The 22,917-nt window shown below is 41.8% G+C and overlaps 3 protein-coding genes across 4 annotated transcripts; all 3 read right to left on the minus strand.

Annotated features, from left to right (window-relative positions):
- Window positions 1-2,093: 2,093 nt before the first annotated feature.
- On the minus strand, window positions 2,094-9,994 carry LOC148388379 (vitellogenin-2-like). 2 transcript variants are annotated; one of them, XM_088395272.1, is made up of 34 exons: window positions 9,880-9,994; window positions 9,768-9,788; window positions 9,546-9,697; window positions 9,212-9,463; window positions 8,978-9,139; window positions 8,750-8,898; window positions 8,513-8,663; window positions 8,294-8,451; window positions 8,045-8,210; window positions 7,845-7,970; window positions 7,547-7,765; window positions 7,251-7,468; window positions 7,090-7,187; window positions 6,894-7,018; window positions 6,734-6,835; window positions 6,536-6,655; window positions 6,276-6,462; window positions 6,106-6,199; window positions 5,814-5,999; window positions 5,596-5,740; window positions 5,316-5,517; window positions 4,742-5,232; window positions 4,626-4,670; window positions 4,477-4,545; window positions 4,201-4,407; window positions 3,983-4,125; window positions 3,748-3,898; window positions 3,547-3,676; window positions 3,137-3,320; window positions 2,974-3,068; window positions 2,797-2,891; window positions 2,570-2,735; window positions 2,345-2,506; window positions 2,094-2,268 (listed from the first exon to the last, which is right to left on the minus strand). In XM_088395272.1, the coding sequence occupies exons 1-34, from the start codon at window positions 9,917-9,919 to the stop codon at window positions 2,165-2,167; spliced, it is 5,115 nt and encodes a 1,704-aa protein (XP_088251398.1). In that variant the 5' UTR covers window positions 9,920-9,994; the 3' UTR covers window positions 2,094-2,164. The 2 variants fall into 2 exon arrangements, with proteins under 2 accessions (XP_088251398.1, XP_088251397.1); XM_088395271.1 differs by having other exon boundaries at window positions 5,316-5,740.
- Window positions 9,995-11,346: 1,352 nt separating this feature from the next.
- Window positions 11,347-16,399, minus strand: clcc1 (chloride channel CLIC-like 1). Its single transcript, XM_088395273.1, has 10 exons — window positions 16,132-16,399; window positions 15,903-16,010; window positions 15,723-15,833; window positions 15,078-15,293; window positions 14,725-14,865; window positions 14,557-14,656; window positions 14,360-14,457; window positions 13,890-14,036; window positions 13,209-13,769; window positions 11,347-12,832 (listed from the first exon to the last, which is right to left on the minus strand). Exons 1-10 carry the CDS (start codon window positions 16,258-16,260, stop codon window positions 12,743-12,745), a joined length of 1,701 nt encoding a protein of 566 aa, XP_088251399.1. The 5' UTR covers window positions 16,261-16,399; the 3' UTR covers window positions 11,347-12,742.
- Window positions 16,400-16,717: 318 nt separating this feature from the next.
- On the minus strand, window positions 16,718-22,651 carry ftsj3 (FtsJ RNA 2'-O-methyltransferase 3). Its single transcript, XM_088394970.1, has 21 exons — window positions 22,457-22,651; window positions 22,224-22,329; window positions 21,983-22,029; window positions 21,834-21,913; window positions 21,632-21,731; window positions 21,327-21,521; window positions 21,135-21,250; window positions 20,788-20,892; window positions 20,580-20,680; window positions 20,417-20,503; window positions 20,193-20,342; window positions 19,719-19,854; window positions 19,340-19,527; window positions 19,086-19,203; window positions 18,911-18,992; window positions 18,286-18,445; window positions 18,046-18,143; window positions 17,849-17,951; window positions 17,465-17,648; window positions 17,281-17,375; window positions 16,718-17,200 (listed from the first exon to the last, which is right to left on the minus strand). Exons 1-21 carry the CDS (start codon window positions 22,521-22,523, stop codon window positions 16,945-16,947), a joined length of 2,574 nt encoding a protein of 857 aa, XP_088251096.1. The 5' UTR covers window positions 22,524-22,651; the 3' UTR covers window positions 16,718-16,944.
- Window positions 22,652-22,917: the final 266 nt, after the last annotated feature.

Here is a 22,917-nt window from a genome sequence, read left to right on the forward strand (position 1 = left end):
TAAATATTCTGTTTTGCTCAATGTCTTGAAGACTTCAGATACCTCAAGAATAATAATTTGAGGTTCGGACTTGAACACAGTCACTATGAGCTTGGACATAATGTTAAGGATATCACCCCAGAAAGAATAAAGCCTTGGGCGTGTTTCAAAACAGTGTTGGGAAAGTTCATTTTCTACACTAACTTCTTCAAAGTTCAGTTCACAACTTTTAAAATGAACTTTTTCATTTCATAGTTCATAAATGGGATTTTATTAACTAATTTCATTGTTCCAAAAATGAAAAGTTCATAGTTTTTTTCTGCCTCCAATCAAAAAAATAAAAAGATTGCTGCAAGCTTTTAAATGCATCTTGGTCTTTTCTCATTGTTTTCACCCATGATTTTTCCCTAATGAATTGGCCTGTTATTAGGAACACCTAAAAATGGCGGTGTACCTAATGGAGTGTCCGAGTGATGTCACAGATCAACCAGCCAATCAGAAAGTGGGGGTGAGGGCGGGTGTGGCACTTTTCACTTAAACCAGGGGTGTCAACCTCCAGTCCTCAAGGGGCCGCGTTCCAATATGTTTTCCAAGTTACCCTCGTTAAGCGCACCTGCGTGAAAAGTTTTAGCCACTTTCACGTTCCGCAGGAGCTAAAACTTTTCACGCAGGTGCACTTAACGAGGGAATCTTGGAAAACATATTGGAATGCGGCCCCAAGGACTAGAGCTTGACACCTGTGACCTTTGACCATGATAGTTCCCTAATAAAGTGGCCTGTTATTAGGTACACTTGAAAATGGCGGTGTACCTAATGGAGTGTCCGTGTGATTACCTCGTTAAGAGCACCTGCGTGAAAAGTTTTAGCTCCTTCAGAACGTGAAAATGACCAAAAACTTTTCACGCAGGTGTGTTTAACGAGGGCAACTTGGAAAACATATTGGAACGCGGCCCCGAGGACTAGAGCTTGACACCTGTGACCTTTGACCATGATGGTTCCCTAATAAAGTGGCCTGTTACTAGGTACACTTGAAAATGGCGGTGTACCTAATGGAGTGTTCGTGTGATTCCCTCGTTAAGTGCACCTGCGTGAAAAGTTTTAGCTCCTTCAGAACGTGAAAATGACCAAAAACTTTTCACGCAGGTGTGTTTAACGAGGGTAATTTGGAAAACATATTGGAACGCGGCCCCGAGGACTAGAGCTTGACACTTGTGACCTTTGACCATGATAGTTCCCTCATAAAGTGGCCTGTTATTAGGTACACTTGAAAATGGCGGTGTACCTAATGGAGTGTCCGTGTGATTCCCTCGTTAAGTGCACCTGCGTGAAAAGTTTTAGCTCCTTCAGAACGTGAAAATGACCAAAAACTTTTCACGCAGGTGTGTTTAACGAGGGTAACTTGGAAAATATATTGGAACGCGGCCCCGAGGACTAGAGCTTGACACCTGTGACCTTTGACCATGATAGTTCCCTAATAAAGTGGCCTGTTATAAGGTACACTTGAAAATGGTGGTGTACCTAATGGAGTGTCCGTGTGATTCCCTCGTTAAGCGCACCTGCGTGAAAAGTTTTAGCTCCTGCAGAACGTGAAAGTGGCTAAAACTTTTCACGCAGGTGCGCTTAACGAGGGTAACTTGGAAAACATGTTGGAATGCGGCCCCCGAGGACTGGAGTGCTTAAGTGTTAACCTTGTAGATCAGCTTGACACCCCTGATGTAAAACTGACAAATAACTCGTATTCAAATCAGATGAGTAAAAACTGGTCAAATATTAGAAAAAAATAAGGTATTATTAAAAGTGAAGACAATTTGGAATTCTAGTAATGACACGAATTTGATGCACAATTAGTCTTGGCGGGCCACATAAAATGATGTTCTGGGTCGTATCTGGCGCCCGGGCCTTATATGTGGCACGTGATATAGAGGATGCATCTTTTTAATTAGTATGTAATCTGTCCTCTGTAAAATGGGCCACGTGTAGCATTGTGAATATTTGTATAAGTGAATTGATCTTTTTTAAAGGTTCATACTTGAGACTGAAACGTTGCATGGTAATGAATAACGTTTATATTGTTGAAAAACAGCACGACATGAATTCCACACATCACACAGGTCTGCGTGTTTAAAAGTTTACACTTTATTGTGATTGGAAGTAATGGTGTTGATGGAAATAAACATTGGACTGATTAAGCGCACTGAGGGGTGCAACGGCAGGCTATGTGGGCTTCGGTTGTTTCTCTCAGATCCACGCTCTTGGAGAAAATGCCATCAGCACGGTTCAGACGGGTATCTGCAACAGAATAAAGGTTGTCAGCAGTCGATTCGGAATTTTAGCGCACCATCTTGTGCGCATTTTGTAGACTCACCAGCAGGCAGGCAGTGGAAGCCAATGGAGACAGTGGTGGTTCTCAGCGGCATGCAACCAGCCAAGCAACGCAGCACAGGCTCTACAGAGTAGCACTTAGACTCTTGGCCGTGGACGACCATCTGCTTCTCCAGCTTCACTGACTCAAGCTTCATGTAACACTCTGGAAGAGGTTGGCACGCAATTGTTAGTTGGTTAGTGGACAAGTCAGACGCAATGGCTTTACCTGAGTTGTCCCGGCAGCTCTCAGAAGGCAGAACCCAGGAATGAGCATAGCTGACTGCGTTCTTGGCCAGGCGAGTATTAGGTGTGCGGAACTCCTGTCTGACCTCCCCATCGGCCTTTCCGCAGATTCCAGCCATCTGTCCTCTCATCCAGTCCACAACTCTAACCTAGACAAATATACAGCAGCGTTAGCTTCTTTGTCACTACACTTGACTTTGAACCAATTACCTTCTGGACGTTGACGTCAAAATACACTTCCTGAAGACCTTGACTTTGGGCGCTGAGAGAGATGCCCTCATCGCTCTTTCTGATCTGAATGTCAGCTGAAATAAATCGATTGTTCGTTAAGCGTTCACTTGCAATCTTTGAAGGATGGTATCAAGAGGAAGAAAAAAAAAAGCAAACCTGTTGGATGATGGTATGGCAGTCTATTGACAGGGATTTCTTCTTTGTTAACCCTCACCATGGGAACACGGTCCTTTTGATACAGCTCCACATCACTGTTGAAAAACAAATGAGACTCTTTGGCTTTCTGTGTCACCTTTTGGTGACATGAATACTCCCTTACATATCTGCGATCTTCACAATGAGCATGTTCTGATCGTGTTCTTGGTCTCTCTTCAGCAGAACAATGAATTTAGCCTCGTTGGTGCTATCCTGAGCCAAAACCAGGGGGCAGGAGTGAGGCATCTCTGCCTTGAACTTCCTGTTGTTGAACGTGACCACTGTGTCCTTGATGACTTTGCACTCAGCTGGACAAAATAAAAAAATATATATATATAAATAAATATATATAATATAATATATAATATAAAAATATATACTAAATAATGTTAAAAAAAACAGTTTGGGCTGAATTTTATGTTTAAGATTTTTTTTTTCTTTTTTTTTCATTTCTTTGCAGATTGGTTGATATTAATCAGTAACATCCAGTTCAATTTTGTTTTCAATTAAAAATGTTGAAGAGAATGTTTTTACCTGCATTGGCCTTGGCGACCATGTAGGCGATGCTGTCAACCCAGCTGTCCTGGTACAGCTGCAGCTCTGATGCAGTTTTTCCAATGGGCAGAGAAATGGGGAGACGCATGTCTTCTTTGTAGATAGTCCTCTGTAAATATAAGAAATATTGTGATATGCAATCTAAGTGAGAAGGATAAAGCATGATTTTTTTTTTTTTACCGATGGTGTTTTGAAGACAATGTTCAGGCTTTGCTCTGAAACAATCGCCACTGTCAGTTTAAGCTCATTTGAAGGATTCCTGTCCCTCATCTGTTCAATTCCAGTCTGAAGAGCGTATCTTGAAATGTACTCAGACACCCTGTACATGATGCTTAAAAACAGCAACAAAACACGATCATGTGATTCCACCATAAACAAAAATATTTGAAATATGTAAGCAGACAGTGACTCTTACTGCTTTGCATAGTACTTCATGTTGCTTGGAAGTTTCTCCCAAGTCAGCTTCATACGGAATGCTGGCTGTTGGTCAACAATGCCGGCCTCAGCCTTGAACTCAGTCTTGTATTGTTTGCACTCAATACCCCAGGCAATCTTGGCCTAAAAATGTTATAGCCACAGTTAGCACTAGATCAAAGTCATGGATGAATACTGTAAACAATGTTGAACTGTTACCATCAGCTTGTGGTTGCTCAGTTTCACACCATCAGCACAGATTCTCCAGTTGTTCTTCTCAGCCAGGTTGACAAAAATGATCTGCAGTCTGGAAGTTGCTTTGTCGAAGTAAGCTGCAATCTGGTATCCTTGTTCCTTGTGGTCGGCTCTCACGGCACGGATGAGGATGGTCACAGATGGGGTGACAGTACGAGAGAGGTACTTAGCCTAAAAAATAAATAAATTATATTTTAAGAACAATTTTTCCCAAATGAATGATATTGGAATGTAACTCACCTTATTGTAGATGTCCTCAAAACTCTGGGCACTGCTCTTGCTATCCTGACGAGCTGAAGAAGGCGCATGCTACAAACAAGAAAAAGAGAAATTTAATTAGATGAAGGAATGTCCTTCATATGTTTTTTTTTATGTGCAACAGAAATTACCTTGTGGATGTGGGTCTTGATGAAATTCATGTTGTAACGATGGCGCTGAAGTGGTGAAATATAAGTTAATTTTTTTTCGAGACTTGATGTGGTGTCTTTAGTATTTTGTGGCTCACCTTTGACTTAGACTTGGACCGAGAGCTGCTGCTACTGCTGCTGCTGCTGCTGCTACGGCTGCTGCTGCTGCTGCCGCTACGGCTGCTCCTGCTGCTGCTGCTGCTGCTACTGGATCTGCTGTTGGAGGATTTGCTGGATCTGCTGCTGCTGGAGGATTTTCTAGAGGCTCTCTGCAACCTGGATGTCTTGGAATTGGGGTCAAGAGTGTCAGCCACCTTGCTCGTTCTTCGAGAGGAACTTGAAGAGCTCTTGGATGAGCTAGAATCGCTTGAGCGGCTGGAGACAGAGCTGGAAGAACGGGAGCTGCTGGAGCTGGAGGAAGTGAGGTTCTTCAGACCAGGAGAAAGGATTTTCTTCAGTTTCAACAGGACATTCCTGTCCTCAGGGGTCTCGTCATCTTGACTCAGTTCAATGACTTTGATGATTTTATCTGCTGCTTTCTCTCCAACCTGAATCTCAATTTCAACCTTCTCGATTTCTGGTCCAGAAACTAGAACCAAAGACAGATTTTTTTTTTATATAACCGCCATTTATACCATTATTTATTCCAGTGACTTCATCCATCTCACTTGCCTGGTGTAACCTCAACAAAAGCTGAATGTTTCCCAATGGCATAATACAGTGGAACGTCTCGGATGAAAGCCGCGCTGCGAGATTCCATCACAACGCATGCCTTGATTCCAAAGGTTTCCATTTTTTCACACAGCGTTTTCTCAAAGACCTTGAGTTTGTTTGTTTTGCCAGATGGGTCTATGACAAGCTCAGATGGCACTGACTGAAACAACATAACAGAAGGAACAATATAACTTTGCAAAAAGGTTGGGCAACACAGTCGACTGGAACTCAAACTCACCCTGCCGTCATTCATAGAGGACGCCATCCTGGGATACATGGATGAGCTCTTTTGGAACTGTGGTGAATAGTCGGCTGGAATCATTGGTGTTATCTTAGCAGCGGCAAGATCTTCCACATTTCGTGCAACGGCATAAGTGTCAATACTGTGGGGATGCAGAAAATATGAAAAAATTGCAAACATAATGTTACGAGAAGATGCCAGAAAAATGTACGTACAGTACAGATGCAATCTTATTGACTCCTGGAACAGGAAGGAAGTCCAACTTGAAGTTGCCCTTGATCATGTCAAGTCTTGCTTCCATTTTTGCTGGGACAATAGTGTGACTTTTGCTTCTTGAAACCACGACTGCTTGGGCCATGGGCGTATTCACACCCATGACTGCATAAGTATGCATGGAAACACTGCAAAACACAGAAATATAAAAAAAATATATGTTAGTGGCATTCGGTATGGAGTTGTTTAGGTTTTTGTAGATTGATAAACAGGTGAACTCAAGTATCATTTCACCTCGGAGTAAATGTAGCCTTCATGCTGATGTCAGATTTAAGAAGTTGGGAAGGATGGAAGTCCTGACCTATAGGTGGTGACACAGTGGCTTGGACTGTGGAAAAGAGACAGGGTCAAACGATGTCAATTAATTTTCACATCACTGATATTTAAGCAGAGGTCCAGCTTACGTTCAACGGCGGCAGTCATCACAGAAGAAGTATAGAAACTGAGTTCCATTGGCAGACCGACGGTAGTGGGCAGGATGCGACGAACCTCAGCAACCAGCAGTGGCTGAGCATAGTTAAATTTCACACCAGCCAGCACCTGATCCAAAGCCCACCTTCCGTAAGCCTGAACTTCAGGTCCGGTGACAAGCTGTGGACAAAATATGAGACCAAGACTTGAGGCTTTGTGTTTCAACCATCTTGTAATAGTTGAAGACACGTACCGCGGTTATCTGATCAATGAATGGTTTGTCAATCTTGGCAAAGGCAATCTCCTGTCCGAAGAACTTCACATGTGCCGAGGCAAGGGGCTTCTTTGAAGGCTGGGCCCTCCATTCAGCAATCTGGGGATGGGATGCATAAACATAAATGGATGCCATAGAGAAGAGAAATACATTATACAAAATCACGTATGAACTTACAGCCTTGAGAACTCTTTTCATCTTGGTGATCCTATCCATGTCGTCAGGAAGATCTCGGACCTTCAGAAGGGCTTCCTGGAGTCCCTCAGTTCTCACTCCAATCTGAAATATTGCACAGGTGAATATTCTTGATGAGAAATGCTTTGATTTGTTGTTATACCTCAATGACATCAGCATAAGCTCCTGCCAAATAGGAGCGAGTTTTGGCCAGGAGGGATCTTGGCAAAACTGTTGCAGCATCGTTCACATAGAAGGCACTGGCAGCAGCACCAACCATCCAGGGGTCTGTAGAAACAAGGTGGGAACCATCAACTGATCAATCTGGGATAGCTCTGCTAGATTTGTCAAGGTCTTACTGTAATAGCCATCAACAAGGAGAGCTCTGCTATAGCGATAGCTCAATCTGTTAAGTTTGGGGCTGAGGATTCTCACAGCAACATTGCAGGCTGCAGCACTGCAAATGGAAGAAAATGTATCAGTGACATCAATGAACCGTAACTGTTTCGAAGATACTTACACAGAGACAAAATCGGGAGTGGTGGATCTTGTCATTGCCTTCATGTAAGAGTAGACCAAGCTGGAAACTTGGAGGTTTTCTTCTTTCAAGAGTGCGTCAGCAAGCGTAGTCACCAGACCCATGGGTAGTTTGGTCTCAAACAGAACAATGGCAGCGACCATACGGAGCTCTGGGTGAAGAGCTCTATCCATAAACAGCTGAAGGGCAACATCCTGGACCTGAAGCAGAAAATCACAACATGTAACAAAATTGCTTCCAAGAATTTTAGTTATTGGAATCAGAGCATTAATTTTCACCATTTTTGGCTCTCTCTTTGCAATATTCCTCAGGGCCAGAACACCTTCGATGTGAACTTCCAGTGGCAGATTAGCAGCAGCGCTCCCAAAGTTAGGTAAGACCTTCAAGATTGGCTTGAGGCTGCTAGGATGTCCTGCATTGCCCACAACTTTGAGAGTGAGAATTATTTCTTTAACATCCCCCTTGGAAACAGCCTTGGTAGTCCAGTCGTGGATAGGCTGTGGAGGAAAATAAAAACTCGCATTACTACTACAACACATTCAGTTGTACAAAAGCTAAAGGACAAAGCCATCATACCTTGACCAAATCCACTGGGCAATTCGGGTTCTCCACGCAGTATTTCCAAACCAGGCTGCCATAGCCCAAATCAGCAACTTCTCTCAAAACCGGACTTTCCATAACCTTTTGGTGTTCGGCAAACTCCTAAAATGAGTCGATACATAGAAATATGTCACAACTTTTGATTCTTTTTTTGTCGCCATGACAATTTGACTTGCCTGGAGGAGTTTGAGGGCTTCCGTGTCAGCAGTCACCGTGTGGACGGCTGCCACCAAAGACCGAGTTGCTTCAGCAAAGGTTATCTCACCAGCAACAAATTTTTCCTTGATGAACCTCAGTGCAACATGAGTCCCAATGGCAGGGATAGTATTCAGGATCCATTCTCTGAAAGTGAGGAATACCATCTAAGTTATTATTTGGGTCAAGTGTGATTTTTTTTTTTTTTTTTAAATCAAGCTTGCAATTACCTATGAGCCGTACGCGATTTGAACTGCGACCAGAGGGCCTCGATACTCTCGTACTTGGCCAAACGCAACAGCTGGATGAGCTCGATGAACTTCAGAGGTGCATCTTCATGGACTTTGGCCACATTGTTGCTCACCAGATGGTTCAGAATCTCAACAATCTGTGAACCAAAAAAGTGAAGTGGTGAAAATGAAAATGGTTTGGAGTAATCATTGAAGTACCTGAGCCTCAGCATTGGTAATCCTCAGAAGCTGGATGGGTGTCTGAAGCAGCTCACTGCCAAACTCGTACTGCAGGCTACCACGTGGGAGATATTCGGCTTTGCTGGGCTCCACTGGAGATTTCTGGATCTCCACGAATTTCAACCATTGCCTGAGGACCGACATTGTTTATTGAATGACCTCTCTTTTTGTCTTTCACCTTTTTTTAAAAAAAAAATAAAAAATTGGAGCACATACTTAGCCTCCATCTGGGCAGCACCGTTCAGGAAGTTCATGGGAGAGAAGTGAATCAGCTCAACCGAGGACACCTCCAGGATCAGAGCACCTGTTTCTGATGGTTTCATGACATAGTCGTATGCTGCAGTTCCCATCAGGGCTTTGCCTCTCTACATAAACAACAAGAAAAAGACGTTAAGATGCTATTAAACATCACAATGTAGGTGACAAGTGACAACCGGCGCCTACCCTTTTACACTCAGGACATTTCTCAGTGTAAGCCGTGCCGATATCCTTGATAATTCTCTCCTGGCAGTGGTCCAGGTCCTTGGTCTTGGTCAAAAAGAATCGCTCAGCCTTGGCATCCTCGGTGATCACGTACTGGGTCTTGCACACGCCTTGTACGCCGGGCTATTCCACCACAATCAAAACATACGTGTCAGCTAAATTTGCAATTGTTATAATGAAAGAGATTAGTCGTACCTCCTGAAGCTCGTAGACGTTTGTCGTCTTCTTGATGTTCATTTGGAGCATGTTGAGGATTCCCCTCACAATGTTCAGCACAGAGGCAGAGACACCAGCCGGGGCAAAGATTTTTCCTACGACGCCATTAGCATACTCAAATTTGAGCGGTGTCATGAGTTGAGCTGATAGAGCCGAGGTGAGCTTGTTGGCTGGAATGAAATCATCCTTGGGCCAGATACCGCTGTACTCAAAGAGTTCTGGATCCAGGAGCTACGAGGGAAAGAGAACGAGTAGTCATTACATGAACATCCATCTGAAAATGTCTTTCTCCTGTCACAAGAATGATCGCTACCTTCAATATGAAATTGTTAGCGCTCAATGCACTGATAAGAACTTTGGTCCTTATTTTGGATCCTGCACGAGCCAAACCCTCCTCGGGAAGTCCGCCCATAAGAATTGCTTCATATTTGTAGCTATATGTCTTTCCAACAGCAAACTCTGGATCTGCAACAAGACACAGTTAATTTGAGTATGAATCAAAAACATTGACTTTTTTTTGTAAGGATTTACTCACCAACTTTGGCCTGATCGGCAGCTGAATGAATAGTGAAAATAGGAATAAAGAGTTATTTTACATTCAAAATCCACCAGAAATTGTAAAACAATGTAAAAGCAAGAAGACATACCCACGAGGGCCACAGCCAAGGCAAGCACGAGCACCCTCATAGCGATGGATGTGACTGATCCATGTCAGATGCTCCTTTATAAAGGCATTTCACTGTTGTGCACATGCCCAAAAATCAGGTATGATTAACCAGGCATCTCTCTGTCAATGGTGTTATCTTGCCCCGGCCATAGCGGTTAGGTAAACAAGAAATAATAGATGTCACAAATAAAACAAGTCAACCCAACCTGACTTTTGCCTTTTGAAGTTCTCTTATTCCGGTTGCCATCACTGTGTTTTTGATTCTTTGCTTTAGTTTGACATAATATTCACCTAGAAGTGGCAATAAGATGGCTTGAAGCAAGCACTTTACATTTTTTGGGTTTTCTATGTTCATTGACTTCTGCGTGTTGTGACATATTTTTCTCCTGCAAGTAAAAGTAAAACAAACATTTTCAGAAAAATAACTCTTAAATGTGAAGATTTTAGAAAACTGTTAAGAATTGATTTTTTTCCCACCATTAACACAATTTGTTGAATTTTTGCGTCACAGTTTTGTATTTTTATTTTAATTGTATTTACAATGGAAAACAACACCGATTCTATACATTATAATTGCAATGCTGAGGTCATGTTTAAAGCAAAATTACAGTAAAATAAAATGATCATTACTGTAGTAGCAGTTTGGAGGAGTGTAAAAATGTACCGCATCAGAATATTAGTCACACCTTTAATAAAATGGAAGTTCAGTTGTAAACCACTGCAAACTGAAATCACACAAATAAACACATTGCGGTTTGAGCACCTAAAATTTCTCAATTTACTTTTTGACCATATCCATCAATAATTGTGGCTCACATGTAATTTTCTCATCCCGTGACTATCTTTTTGAATAATATCATTTAAAAAAGCAAATTACAATTAGACATGAGGAATTTATTGTGAGGAATAAACAAGCAACTGTGGAAGGCCGGTTTCACTAATAGGTTTTAATGTCATTCCAACCTGACCTAAAATGTTGTCACAAACTCCTCCATGACCTGTAAACTTTCCAGTGCCAAAAATCAAAGATAACTTCACTGCTTTTCCTAATACCTCATTACGACTACAATAAATATTTTCTCATGTTATGCCAGCAGCGGCTTCATGGCGAAATCTGCGGCCCCTCCCATCTGATGTGTGTGTGACATATAATCACAAACAAAAAATTGACAGACATTTTACATGCTGGAAGGGAGTGTGGAATGAGTTCACAGGGGCCCCCGACAAACATCAATTTTAGTTTCATGAGCCCACCTTTAGCGTTTCAGTGCATTTCTTATTTTGTTTAGTTTGAAATTATTTATTCATCTGTGGGTGACAATTAAATGGCTCGAAAAGTGTTCAATATGTTCTTTAAATTCTGCGTGTTGGAACATTAGCTGCCACAATCCCCCCCCCCCCCCCCCCCATGCAAGTCAAACAATAAAAAATTTGAAAGATTTTAAAATTCATTTAGAATTGTTTATACAAATAGGTTTAATTATAAATACACAACCCGAAACACAATATCATTGTAAATTCGTTTGACATTACCCTAACACAGAAACGACCCACAAATGGTATCTTTTGATAGTGGGGTAAAAATATATGATGATGATGATGTTAGAACTTTATCTACCCTACAGCGGGGAAATGTACTTGTCATAGCAGCGTACAAGAGTGCAAGAATACGCTGCTGTGACAAATAAATTTCCCCGCTGTGGGATAAATAAAGTTCTATCATCATCATCATATATTTTATCATTTATCAAAGGTTGGGTGCTGGGTTTGCTTTCTCTCAGGCAAATATCTCCGATTATTTAGGCTTTAATGCCCTCTTGTGGCTTCTCAGGGCTTAGAGGGCACAAAAATATGTCAGTCTGTAAAGCGCTTTTGGAGAAACAGCTGGAGCACGCTATAAAGTTGTTTCATTTTTGATAAAACTGCTGAAGCACAATTCAAAAGCAATTTCTGGTTTTCAAGTGCTAAGTTGCAATAGGTCTTTAATTTTATTACATTTTTGTCTTTATTTTATATTTCTTTCATTGACGGGGAGGTGATACCAACAATTTTCTCCTTGGGTGTAGTTAGTGCTTACGAATTTAAAATTTAGAATGTTGAAAACCGCCATCAAGTTCAAGCACAATGACACTGAAGCATCAGTCTCGAAATCATTAAATGACCAGTGTTAAAAGGGTTTAAAAAAATTGCAAAGCAATATTATGTAGAATAAGTCCCCAGTGAAGGTATAGGTACAAAATGTACGGCACGTCACTGTTCTGGACTGATGAGACATTATAGACAGATGAGCATCCCACTACATCAGGCATAAAAATAACAGGTAGATTTCCCCAATTCTAATCTATTCTCACACCCTCATGCTGACCAGCAATCTACAAATGCAAGCTCCCTGTTAAACTTTGGGTCTCGTGCGACCTCACCGATAATTATACAAAAAAGAAAATAAAATATGCCTGAGCATCTACCTTTAAGACTTAAAATACAATTCTAAAAGTACAAAAACAAATGTATTCACATAAAAAAAATTTGAACACCATTCCTGATTCAAATTTTGCTTTAAAATGGCATCAACTGACACTTCCTATTTTGTCAAACAGTGCACTGTAACCAAAAAAGATAAAAAAAATTCTTCTGAGCACCACAAGTTCTCTTCAACGTGCTTAAAGTGCTTACGTGTTCGCCGGCAGTTCATACAGAGTATTGACGTCTCGACTTGAAGAGCATTTACTGCAACAGCAAGTAGCTGTTAAAGCTAAGGGCTACTCAGCCTCCAACTAAGCAGAGATGACATCATTTTGGCACTGTGACATCCACCGGTGAAGCCACAAGCTCCAAACGTAGTTTCATCCTGTCTCCTGAACAGGCCTGCCGAGCGTTTCCACATTTGTCAGTGAGACAGGCGGCGTTGAGTTTCCAGTTGAGGCCTTTGGGTCCTGCAGGGACAAGTATTGCAATATAAAATTGGAAGTGTTGAGACCTTTCAGTCCTCCAGAGACAGGTATTGCAATGTAACATTGGAAGTGTTGTCCAATTCCTACTGTCAGTTTCAGGTCCGGAAGGTTTTGTCCAAAAATAGTCACGTTGACCACTCCAGGGGTATTACAATTTAAAATTCAACCAGGAATCTCTCTCAAAGATCAAAAGTTGTTCAAATCAGCTGCAAGTCATGTGGGACTTCAGTTGAGTGAACCTCTGAAGGTTTAACCCCAGAAGTCCATTTTGCTTTGTCTGTGGCTTATTTGTGACGCACCACAGAATAGCACATGGCGGTGATGTAATGATAACCCCAAAACAGGAACTACCACATACCTGAGCTTTTATCTGCACATTATCTTTAGGTAGAGTCTCTGGAGGTCCAGATGGCTTCCTCTCTTTGGTGTCGTGGTCTTTTGGATGTTCGGACTGAGAGTCTGTGCCTTTAGTTTTTTTAGTTTTGGCGTCAACCTGTGACAGCAAAACACCAGTGGCACCTCTTTGCTCCTCCTCTGCCTCTGCATAGTTGTCAGAGTCAGAGTCCGCTTGAGGATCGGCCTCGTCCCCCTGCCCTGCCTCCACGCGTCTCGCACGCCTTCCCCCATCTACGTGGGAGGACGCGGCGGTGCGCAAAGTCTCCACAAACACCCGAGCTGGCCCTTCTCTGGCTTTGTTGGGCCGGGACCTGCAAAACTGATTCCTGTGCAATGGCGCTTCATTTGAATCGCGTCGGGGACGAGGCTGCGCCATGTCCCCTGCTTCCATGTGGCCACGGTCCTCGATTTCTTGGAGACGAGGCTGCTCCGGTGGCGGTATGGCGGGATCCCTTCTGTCACGGCGTAGAGGTGCAGTGATGCCGTACTGGAAAACTGCCTGCACACTTCCATACATGAATACCTAAAAAGAACAATTTGTCTTTTAGTAACCTTGATTTTTCTTGACTTGATGACCTTCTCCGACTGCAATACTTGGAGGACAATGCACGACTCGACAGGCTAACGATTCAAGTGACTTTACCACAATGGCAAGCACAATCGTGAGGAGAACAGGAATCTGTAGGGTGATCGGAAGATCTTTGAGGAGCGCTCTCAGAAACTCGCTGATCCCCAGGCCGACGTGCTTCAGTGGCTCTGTGATGAAGGTGGTGATCGTAACCGAGATTGCCTTCACAGAAGGAAATGTTCACATAACTCCACTGCGACTTAGTCATTTCTTTTTTCACCCACTTTAAGCACTTGTTAAAGTAGTGAACTTACTAAATAGCAATATTTCAATCGTTCCTCAAAAAATGCATGTTAGATTTACTAAATATCTGAAATCACTGATGAGTGTGAAAGGCTGTTTGTCGACTTGTATCTTGAGAATGAGGATTTGCCCCACCCCTTGCTCAAAGTCCGAGATATGACTCAGCTGACCCGCAGGCAGAATGACGTCAAATGTTGCTGACATTTTTTTATCCGTATTCAATGTTATCTGGCGGCACGTACCTTGGTGGGAGGTACTAGCAGAACAGGATTGACCATGAGGACTTCATAGTATCTCTTGCAAGGGTCATCCTGCAGAGTTAACGTGCTTCTGAACCACTCTGCAAGGATGCAAAGCAAGTTATTTCTTTTAATCTGCATCATCACATGAATTGCATCTACACTTCTTGTAAGTAGCGTGTGCCGTTGTTTCAACATACCTTTCAAACTATCGCGCCAGTCAATCGTCTTTACTCCAGTGCATTTGTCGTTGATGCTATTCATCGTCGCAATGTTCCTTTGGTGCTCAGCAAAAGCAATCTGACAAAAACAAAGTCTTAAAACCAGTGTCTATAAAGGAAGTCTATGTTTCAAGTATCCCGACTCACCTTGTACAGATATAACCAATTCCAGACAAGACTGACAAAGAAGCAGATGGCGAACAGGCGTTTGAACTGCACTAGCCAGGAGATGCTAGACCACAGCTGAGTGCAGATGATGACCGTGAAAACCAAAACACATAGGGCCAACTAGCAGAAAACATAGGAAAGAAAGAAAACATGCATCGTCATAACGAAATGTAAATAGATTGGCAGTTTGATCATTTTAATAATCGATTGGTCAAAAAAATCTGACTTATAAAACAAAGTTATGATTTGCATTCCTGTATATAAAATTGGATATTATTTCAAATTTTGAGTACAGAAAATACACACGTCTTCAGGACCTCCCCCTTTCTTACCTTCAAAAGTGTGTCCGGCTCGACACCAAAGGTATCTTCAAAGCGCCACTTCCAAGCCTCGTAGTCGTGTCGTCGAAGGTCCACTAGTAGCTGACTGATGGCGTGGTCCAGAGCGCCTGATCTGCAGCCGTCTTCCCCATCAAGAAAGGTCTGAATCTCGGCCATGGCTTGGCCGGACAGTCGAATTGTGGCGTCATAGTTTACGGAGTCTTGAGGCTGTACAAGTGTGTGTGGGGAGGGAGGGGGGCAGAAGGTTTCTTTCTATCTCTTCCAGTTCAGAGTCAAATATATTGTCAGCTAAATGGTATTGTAACATCCTCGTACAGAGAGGATGACACACATTCAAGTTTGTATGTCCATTCTGTCCTTTCATGAGATTTTTCCATCAAGAGCCACAGATATAATCAGAGCAAAGCATATAAAGAGCAACAACTACTTTACAAGGAGCATTTCAAAGCACGCTGGGAAGTTTGTGGCATCAGTACATATGTATTATATACTGGACTTAGACTTTTGAGAATGCCTGATCTACAATAACTATGATAACATATGGCTGACTGTTGTAGTGAATTATAAAAAAATATTAAATTGACAACATTTCGAAGTACGTTGACACTACACCAATGACAGGCAAAGACAACGTACCTCTTCAATTCTTTGTATGTCCTTCAGGAGTCTGCTCAGGAATCTTTTAAAAACAGGATTACATGTGGCCTGCTGCAGGTTGCGTCTCGTACTCGTCATTTGGGCTTCAACCTGAAGAGAAGCAAAATGCAAACACCGTTTCTGTACACAGCGTTTCTATAAAAGTATGCAACCACTCACCTGAGTTTGTAAATCAGACAACTGTTGGTTGCAGACCTTCAGTTCACCTTGCCCCCAGTCGTCGTGCCCTTTTCTTGAAATTGGGACATTTAAATCCCTTACTGGTTTCTACGAAGAATGTGGTTAAATAAATTGATATCAGCAAGCAGTCCATCACATTTCATTTGCATTTATAGACATAAAGATAGCGATTATTTAGTCAGGTAGGAATATTAAGGAATAACTCTACCTCAGCGGGCTTCCTCATAGTTTTAGTGGTAGCGTCGTAGTTGAGCAAGTCATATGGGTCAACCCAGTCCTCGTCATGCTGTTGACCAGAGGCCAGAATCAGGTAACCGAACAGGACGACAAGGAGCATCGTGACGACTCTATCACTTCACGGCCACCTCTCAATCTAGTTAAATGCTGCTAGTCACAATTTTTGCTGAGATAAAGCATTTAGTCTCCTGAGCAGGGGAATTCTGGAGTGGACGCGTGTCGCGTATTTATTGCGTCGATTGCGGCGTTGACAACTGTCGCGTATTTATTGAGTCATCGTGTACACGCAAAGCATTCACGGAAGTGAGCGCACTAGCATCCAAATCATACGTCAAACGGCCGCCATCTTTTGACAGTAACGCGCTGGAGTAGTAGTAACTCACAGCTGTTATGTTGGTTCGTATGTCATGATTGCGTGATGTTAACACTAGTTATTAGATATTTTTAAGGACTTCAATTCATATATCTAAATGTTTGTAAACTAAAAATTGTCAGTTTCACCTAATATGTGGTGTCAAACGCTGATCAAATGTTACACAAAGTTCAGTATTCCACAATCACATCAAAACCAATTTATTGCAAATATGTCTATCTTATTTACAAAAAATAATGGCTACATTTCTTAATGACAGACCTTTTCAACTTTCTGCAATTGAGAGTTCAGACCAACCACTGTTCTTAGAAAAGCAAACACATTTTACTACTCCCATGCCTCCAAAACAATATTTGATTACAGCTCTTTCAATCAAACAGAAAACAAAATATTCATGGACCTATTTCTCATTTATGTTCCTTTTCGCCCTTTATTTGTCTTCCCCCCTTTTTTGTTACCTTTTGCCTGTTTTCCTTTTCCTTTGCCACCCTTTGTTTTCTGTTCTTTCCTTTGCATCCCACGCATATCTTTCTTCATGCGACTGTCCACCACTCTGAAGACGCCTTTGACGCCAGCAGGCCGCTTCACTTTCCTCCCAGCTCCCTTTTTGGCCACGACATACGTCACTTCTCGCTTCTCTTTTCCCACGCCGGCTTTCTTGTAGATACTGATAGAAATAATAGCAACGAGAAGACAATTAGCCAAATGGGCATTGTTGCATTTATCCCATATGGTGAAAAACCAAACCTCTTAAGCTGAGCCATCTTCTCCCTCTCAGAAATGTCCACTGTGTTCACAACTGCCTCTGCTTTCTTCTTAGCCTGCTCCATCTTCTTCAGCATCTGATGAGAAAAAAACAAATATTGTTTTTTACAAACTACAACAACAAAAATGTGTAGTGATGACAAAGACCCAATTCACTTGATCTTACCCTCCTCTTCTTCCTGGCCTTGGCCTCAGCGACTTTCTTTATTGGCCGGGCGTTGATCTCCTTCCACTTCTGTTTATACTCCTCCACCATCTCCGTGGTGACCGGCACTGGCTTCTTCCTGTGTTTGACCTCGTCTTTCAGGAACCATTCAGGTAACTCCCAAGGCTGATCAGAGGATGCAAATCTGCAAAAGCATGAACTTGTGCTGTTTTCCTCCACTCCTTTCATCTCCACTTTTATATAACAATACAAGCACCTCACACAAATATTGTTGTCATTAAATATCATTTTTTTTTAAATTACAATTTTAGCATTGTTTTGTCATACTGCACAGACTGTATACAACTCTCTTATTGGCCGTTTGTATTTGGCGTACCCACGCACCTGTGGAAGGAGTTGTCCACCAGGTCTTTGGTTTTCTTCCGAGATGTGGCAATCTGGCAACCAAGGGCAAGGCCTTCAGCATCCAAAATGCGTGCTTTCTTACCTTAGTGGGCAGAGCACAATAACACATGTAAAGTGAAAAGCGATTAATCAGAATCAGATTCTTCACACATTTCCTAAAGGCAAATTTTACTCACTGGTCCTTTCCACTCGAACGACCTGGAAGTCGTCGTCATCGTCGTCATCCAGACCTTTCCCAGTGGCACCCTTTGCCTGCTTCAACTTCTTAATGTGTCTAGAAGAAGCAGTCAACTTGTTCTTATTTATTAATACCTTGGTTATAAATGTAATGTTATTGCTTATTTATGTAAAACATGCCATCCCTCTGCAACACTAGCACCATTTTAGTATGGTAAAATTGAAATCAATTTAATTACTCTTCATCGTCGCTGTCATCTGAGTCGCTGTCACTGTCTTCCACGGCTTCCTTTGGAGGCTCCACCTCTTCCTCGACTATTGGAGCAGCCTCCTCCTCCTCCTCCTCCTCCTCCTCCTCCTTTTCCTCTACTTCTTCCGCTTTCCTCTTTATGCCTTTTCCTTTAAAAGAAAAAAAAAAGAAATATTGCAATAACAGATTATTGTCAATATTAGATCAAAGCTATTTTTCCAAGGTCAAATTTAACACTTTCATTTTCAAAACATTTCACGATTTCCAAAATGTTACAATATGCCTTTTTTCAATGTTACAAGTTCATGAACATAACGTCAATTATAATCAGGTGCATAAATAATTTCAAATTGCTGTCAGATTTTAGGAAGACAAACTTTTTTAACATCTGTTTGATTAAATTAATGTTCATTAAATAAATAAATATAATATTTTAAGGAATTTTGTATCATTTTTCAAATGCGTATTGCACTTGAAAAAAAAAAAACTGCTGGTTAATGGTTTTCCTTATTCACAGATAAAAAAATGCTAGTTACAATTTAAAGTTCTTTATCCAAAATACAAGCACGAGCCAAATACAAACTAGCACTTTTATGATTCTTTCTCAATGTTACCTAGTTGCTGGTTTTGGAGCCACTGTGCCTGCCTGATCTCATTCTCAGCATCTCCTTCCATCTCAATCTCAGAAAAAATATCCTACAAAACCACACAAATCACATGGCTCATCTACAGGTGGAAAAGATAGGGTCATTTGATGGATTGCCTTGTGAGATAAACGCATGGTGACACCTTGCTGAACCACAAATTGGTTTGACGCTCTCTCTTCTCATCTTTTTCTTCAAGTTCCACCAGTAAGCCACCCCCTTCTTTGTCGTCATCCACCTCCTCTTCTTCAGCGAATGTCACTCTGAAGACAGGCAAACTGTACATTAGCCTACATCGGATTTTCATCATTTCTATAAGCATCATGATTGAAAACAGGCAGAATGAAATTGGACAATTCATTGCAGACAAACTCCACTTTGCTCAAATCGCTCACTCACTTCTTTTTTTTTTTCTCCAGCTCCTTCTGTCTAAGTTCCACTTCCTCCATGTCATCGTCGTCCAAGTCAGAGGCCAGGGACATGTTATCTGCTTGGTCCTCATCTTCATCGGAGAAAGAGAAGTCATCCTCCCCCTCTGCTAGCGAGTCTGCTGCTTGCATGTCCCCCTTGGAAATATCAGCCAGCGCCTGATAGGTGGGAGGAAAGAAGAACTTTCTCAACCAGTGATCAGCCAACCACCAAAGGGCAAGCAGATGGTTAAGACTTAATTTAGGCACATACGTAAATACTAAGCAAGCACACACTGCTAAGTTAGGATAACAGATAAAATGTGTGTGTCCATCCATGTCTGTATGTGTGCGCATGTTCGTGCCCTCACTTGTTTCTTCTTGATGGTGGCGAGGGAGAACATGCTGACGTCCTCATTGTCAGCAATGGAGACACCTGGCAGATCCATTTTGAGCTCCACCCTCTCCCTCTGCTTTCTGCGCTCTTTCAGCAACTTCCTCTTCTTCCTGACAGCACAAATACTCAAATATTATAGTCAAACAGAATTCAATGCTTCCATCAGTAGAGAGAAATCTCCTGTCAAAGTATTCCTCCGCTTATCTGTGGAAATTGTTATAGTTGAGGCAGTTTGTGGTAGAATTGTATTTTAAGCTAGTCTGGGAAATTTGCTTTTTGCACCAAGACTTATTCAGCAGGGGTCCAGCAGGTAGTAAGTAAGGGGAAAAGCTACCGAGTTTGATAGGCACTTCTGAAATTAATTTGATTCAACAAGAAAACAGATAAATGTCAATGTGTAAGACATTATTTCTATATTAGGATGAGAGCATTTAACCAAGAGTCGTACCTTTTGAGATCAGCCACCTCCTCTGCTTTCAGCTCAGCTAGTTTATTCTCAATTTCCTCTTCTTCATCACCCTCCTCCTCCTCCTCCCCTTTCTCTTTCTTCCTCTTTGGCTCGCCATCCGAATCGCGTCCCTCTTCATCAGAGCTTAGCCTAACGAGGGAAGAGAAAGGATTGGCATTCAACACGCTTGGGCAGAAACGGTGCACCATCGTGGCAGTTTGTACTTGATGTCCTGGTCAAGCTTCTTGGCCTCATCCTTCAATTGCTTGGCCAGGTATCTCCTCAGCTTGGTCCTCCAATTCAGCAAGTTGCTGGGTTTGAACAATGGAAAATGTCAGTACCTTGGAGCTTGTAAATAATAGCACTCGGGGATAGGAACGTTTTTACCGAAGTTCTTTGCGGCCCAAAACTTTTATGTCACGACAACACTCCTTTATCTCATCTGTGGTGGAGCTGTGAGCCTCCAAGATTGGGTTGTCAAAAGTAATCTACGATAAAGAACAGAGTAAAATATGATCATTTTAAAAATAATGCTTAACATTGTTTTGCAGAAGCTCAAAGTGTGCAGCTAAAACTGTGTTGCTTGACTCCTTACCTCACTGGCTTTGGCCAAAAAGTCCACAGGGTTTTCAGCTTTAACAAAAGCCATCACAGTGTAACTGTGGAAAAGTGTCAGGTCGCCATCACTGTATCCCTCTGCCTGAGGCACAAGAAGACCATCTGAGTCAGTAGAAGACTTCTACAGGCATTAGAGCCATGGAGTTTTGCATTGTGTATTAAATGTTCTAAAAGCTATGTGGTTGTTTTAAATACACAACATTATTTTGATAGAACCACCCCCATACAGCGAAATTTAAGTCTTGTAAACACAAAAATGCTTGGACATCTTTTCCACTCTAGGTCCTGTTTTTTTTGTCCCGATTCGCCCCACACATACCGTACCTTTGGTTTCTTTTCCACAACAAGTTCTTTCACAGTTTTGGCCTGCACTTCCACCTCTTTGAATGCATATTTGGGGTCAAAGAACTTGGGGTCAATTTTGTCTGGAGCTAGAAAACCTGTGTATAAATGCATAGAATGATTAGTTTACCATTACAAATGCAGATATTATTGCAGTGCAAATCTGCTACTGACCCTGGCAAATAACAAATATCTCAGCTGACTCATTCCTAGATGCTTGGGGCTTGGTGGCTTGAACCTTCTTGAAGAACTGCTGGAAGATCCAGAGTAGAGGCTGGTAGTCTTTAGAGCGGAATACCTTTGTGACAAAAGTGCCCCCTTTTGTCAAGAACTCAGCGGCCAGTTTCAAGGCCATGAGAGTCAAGTGGGCTAGTAGTAAAAGAACACAAATGGCATTAGAGAGGTTGGCTGACACAATAACTAATTACTCTTATGAAGTAATTTGCCTAAAATTGCTGATTTAGACAAGTGTCACATACCCTGGGAGAATGCATCATGCTGCCAGTTGGCTCCTACATTTGGAGCGCCATCGTTTAGCACAACGTCAACCTTCCAGGTATGTAGTTCCTTTTTGAGGGCCTGCATGGAGGTAATAAAATTATCCAAATGGAGGTAGAACAAGTTGATGATGATGATGACATCGTCCAGCGTTCAACATTTCACCTTCCAGGCAAGACTTACCTGTCTGCATTTCTCAGTGGTGATGTCTTCTTGAAGGGTCACTACATTGGGGATGGGCTTGATAGGCACCAAGTCAACACCTGCAAGGAGCATATGTACACTTGAAAAAAATATTCTAATTTACTAGGTCAGGGTAGAAGTGCACTCACCAATAACAAGGCTAGAAATAGGCATAAATTTGGACGCCACTTGCAACCTGTAAAGACATGTCACGTCAGCAAAACCAGTCTATATTATGACATTTCTCGTTTTGTTTTTAAATGTTTCCCATACACGTTATGGACTTGATGATTTATTATTCATTATTTAAAATTGGACTTGCAACTTTAATATTCTTCAATCTACAATCCGCAAAGATGAATTGAAATCACATCAGATGAGATGACTAACCATCCTCCAGGAGCAGCGCATAGATCCACCAAAGCTCTAGCTTTCTGTAGAAACTGGTATTTACGGTTAAGTTGGATGAGTTTGAATGACGAACGAGATCGATAACCTGAAAAGGACAAGACAAATAGGAATTAGGTACCATGTTACATTTGGGAGTCTATGTCGCTGGCTAGCATGGCAGAAGTGCTATTGCTAAAATAAAAATGAAATATTTTATAAGCTTGTTTCGCTACCTGTTTCTTTGGCTAAGTGGTAGAATTTATCTTTTCTGGTCTTTCCAACTTTGAGTTTCTTCCCCATAGTTGTGGTTTTAGCGTGTTTACGCTTGAATTTAACACAGATATCACTTCCAAGGAGGAAAAAAAGTAACGAGCATATAATGAAAACAACACGTGTGAGATTCAGTGCGCACACATTGTACGTCACGCGTTACGTCTTCTTCGTCTGCTGCTGAAGAGCCGCGCTGACGCATTACAGCGCCACTTGCTGGCTTTACCTGCTTACTGCATCAACACTTAAAGTACAAAATATTGTCCTCTTATTTTGTACGTACTGATACGTGGGTCAAGAAGACACTGTTATAAGTATATTTAACTTTAAAAACAAAAAATGAATACATATGACTACGACAAGGTTGAAAAAGAATTCATTTAAAATGCATTGAAGATAAAAATTAAAATAACTTACACGCAGC

The sequence above is a fragment of the Syngnathus floridae genome, chromosome 13, assembly GCF_059516105.1.
Source record: "Syngnathus floridae isolate MCC-2025c chromosome 13, RoL_Sflo_1.0, whole genome shotgun sequence".
NCBI lineage: Eukaryota > Metazoa > Chordata > Actinopteri > Syngnathiformes > Syngnathidae > Syngnathus > Syngnathus floridae.

Coding starts and splice junctions, on each gene's coding strand:
- ftsj3 (XM_088394970.1), bottom strand. CDS start 22,523: ATGGGGAAGAAACTCAAAGTTGGAAAGACCAGAAAAGATAAATTCTAC. Junction 18,446..18,910: donor GCTCCAAAACCAGCAACTAG/GTAACATTGAGA, acceptor TTTCTTTTAAAG/GAAAAGGCATAAAGAGGAAA. Junction 17,201..17,280: donor AAGATGGCTCAGCTTAAGAG/GTTTGGTTTTTC, acceptor TATTTCTATCAG/TATCTACAAGAAAGCCGGCG.
- clcc1 (XM_088395273.1), bottom strand. CDS start 16,260: ATGCTCCTTGTCGTCCTGTTCGGTTACCTGATTCTGGCCTCTGGTCAA. Junction 15,294..15,722: donor ACATACAAAGAATTGAAGAG/GTACGTTGTCTT, acceptor ACACTTGTACAG/CCTCAAGACTCCGTAAACTA. Junction 13,770..13,889: donor CGATTGTGCTTGCCATTGTG/GTAAAGTCACTT, acceptor TGTTCTTTTTAG/GTATTCATGTATGGAAGTGT.
- LOC148388379 (XM_088395271.1), bottom strand. CDS start 9,919: ATGAGGGTGCTCGTGCTTGCCTTGGCTGTGGCCCTCGTGG. Junction 9,464..9,545: donor CTAACAATTTCATATTGAAG/GTAGCGATCATT, acceptor TTTCCCTCGTAG/CTCCTGGATCCAGAACTCTT. Junction 6,836..6,893: donor CTTATGCTGATGTCATTGAG/GTATAACAACAA, acceptor GCAATATTTCAG/ATTGGAGTGAGAACTGAGGG.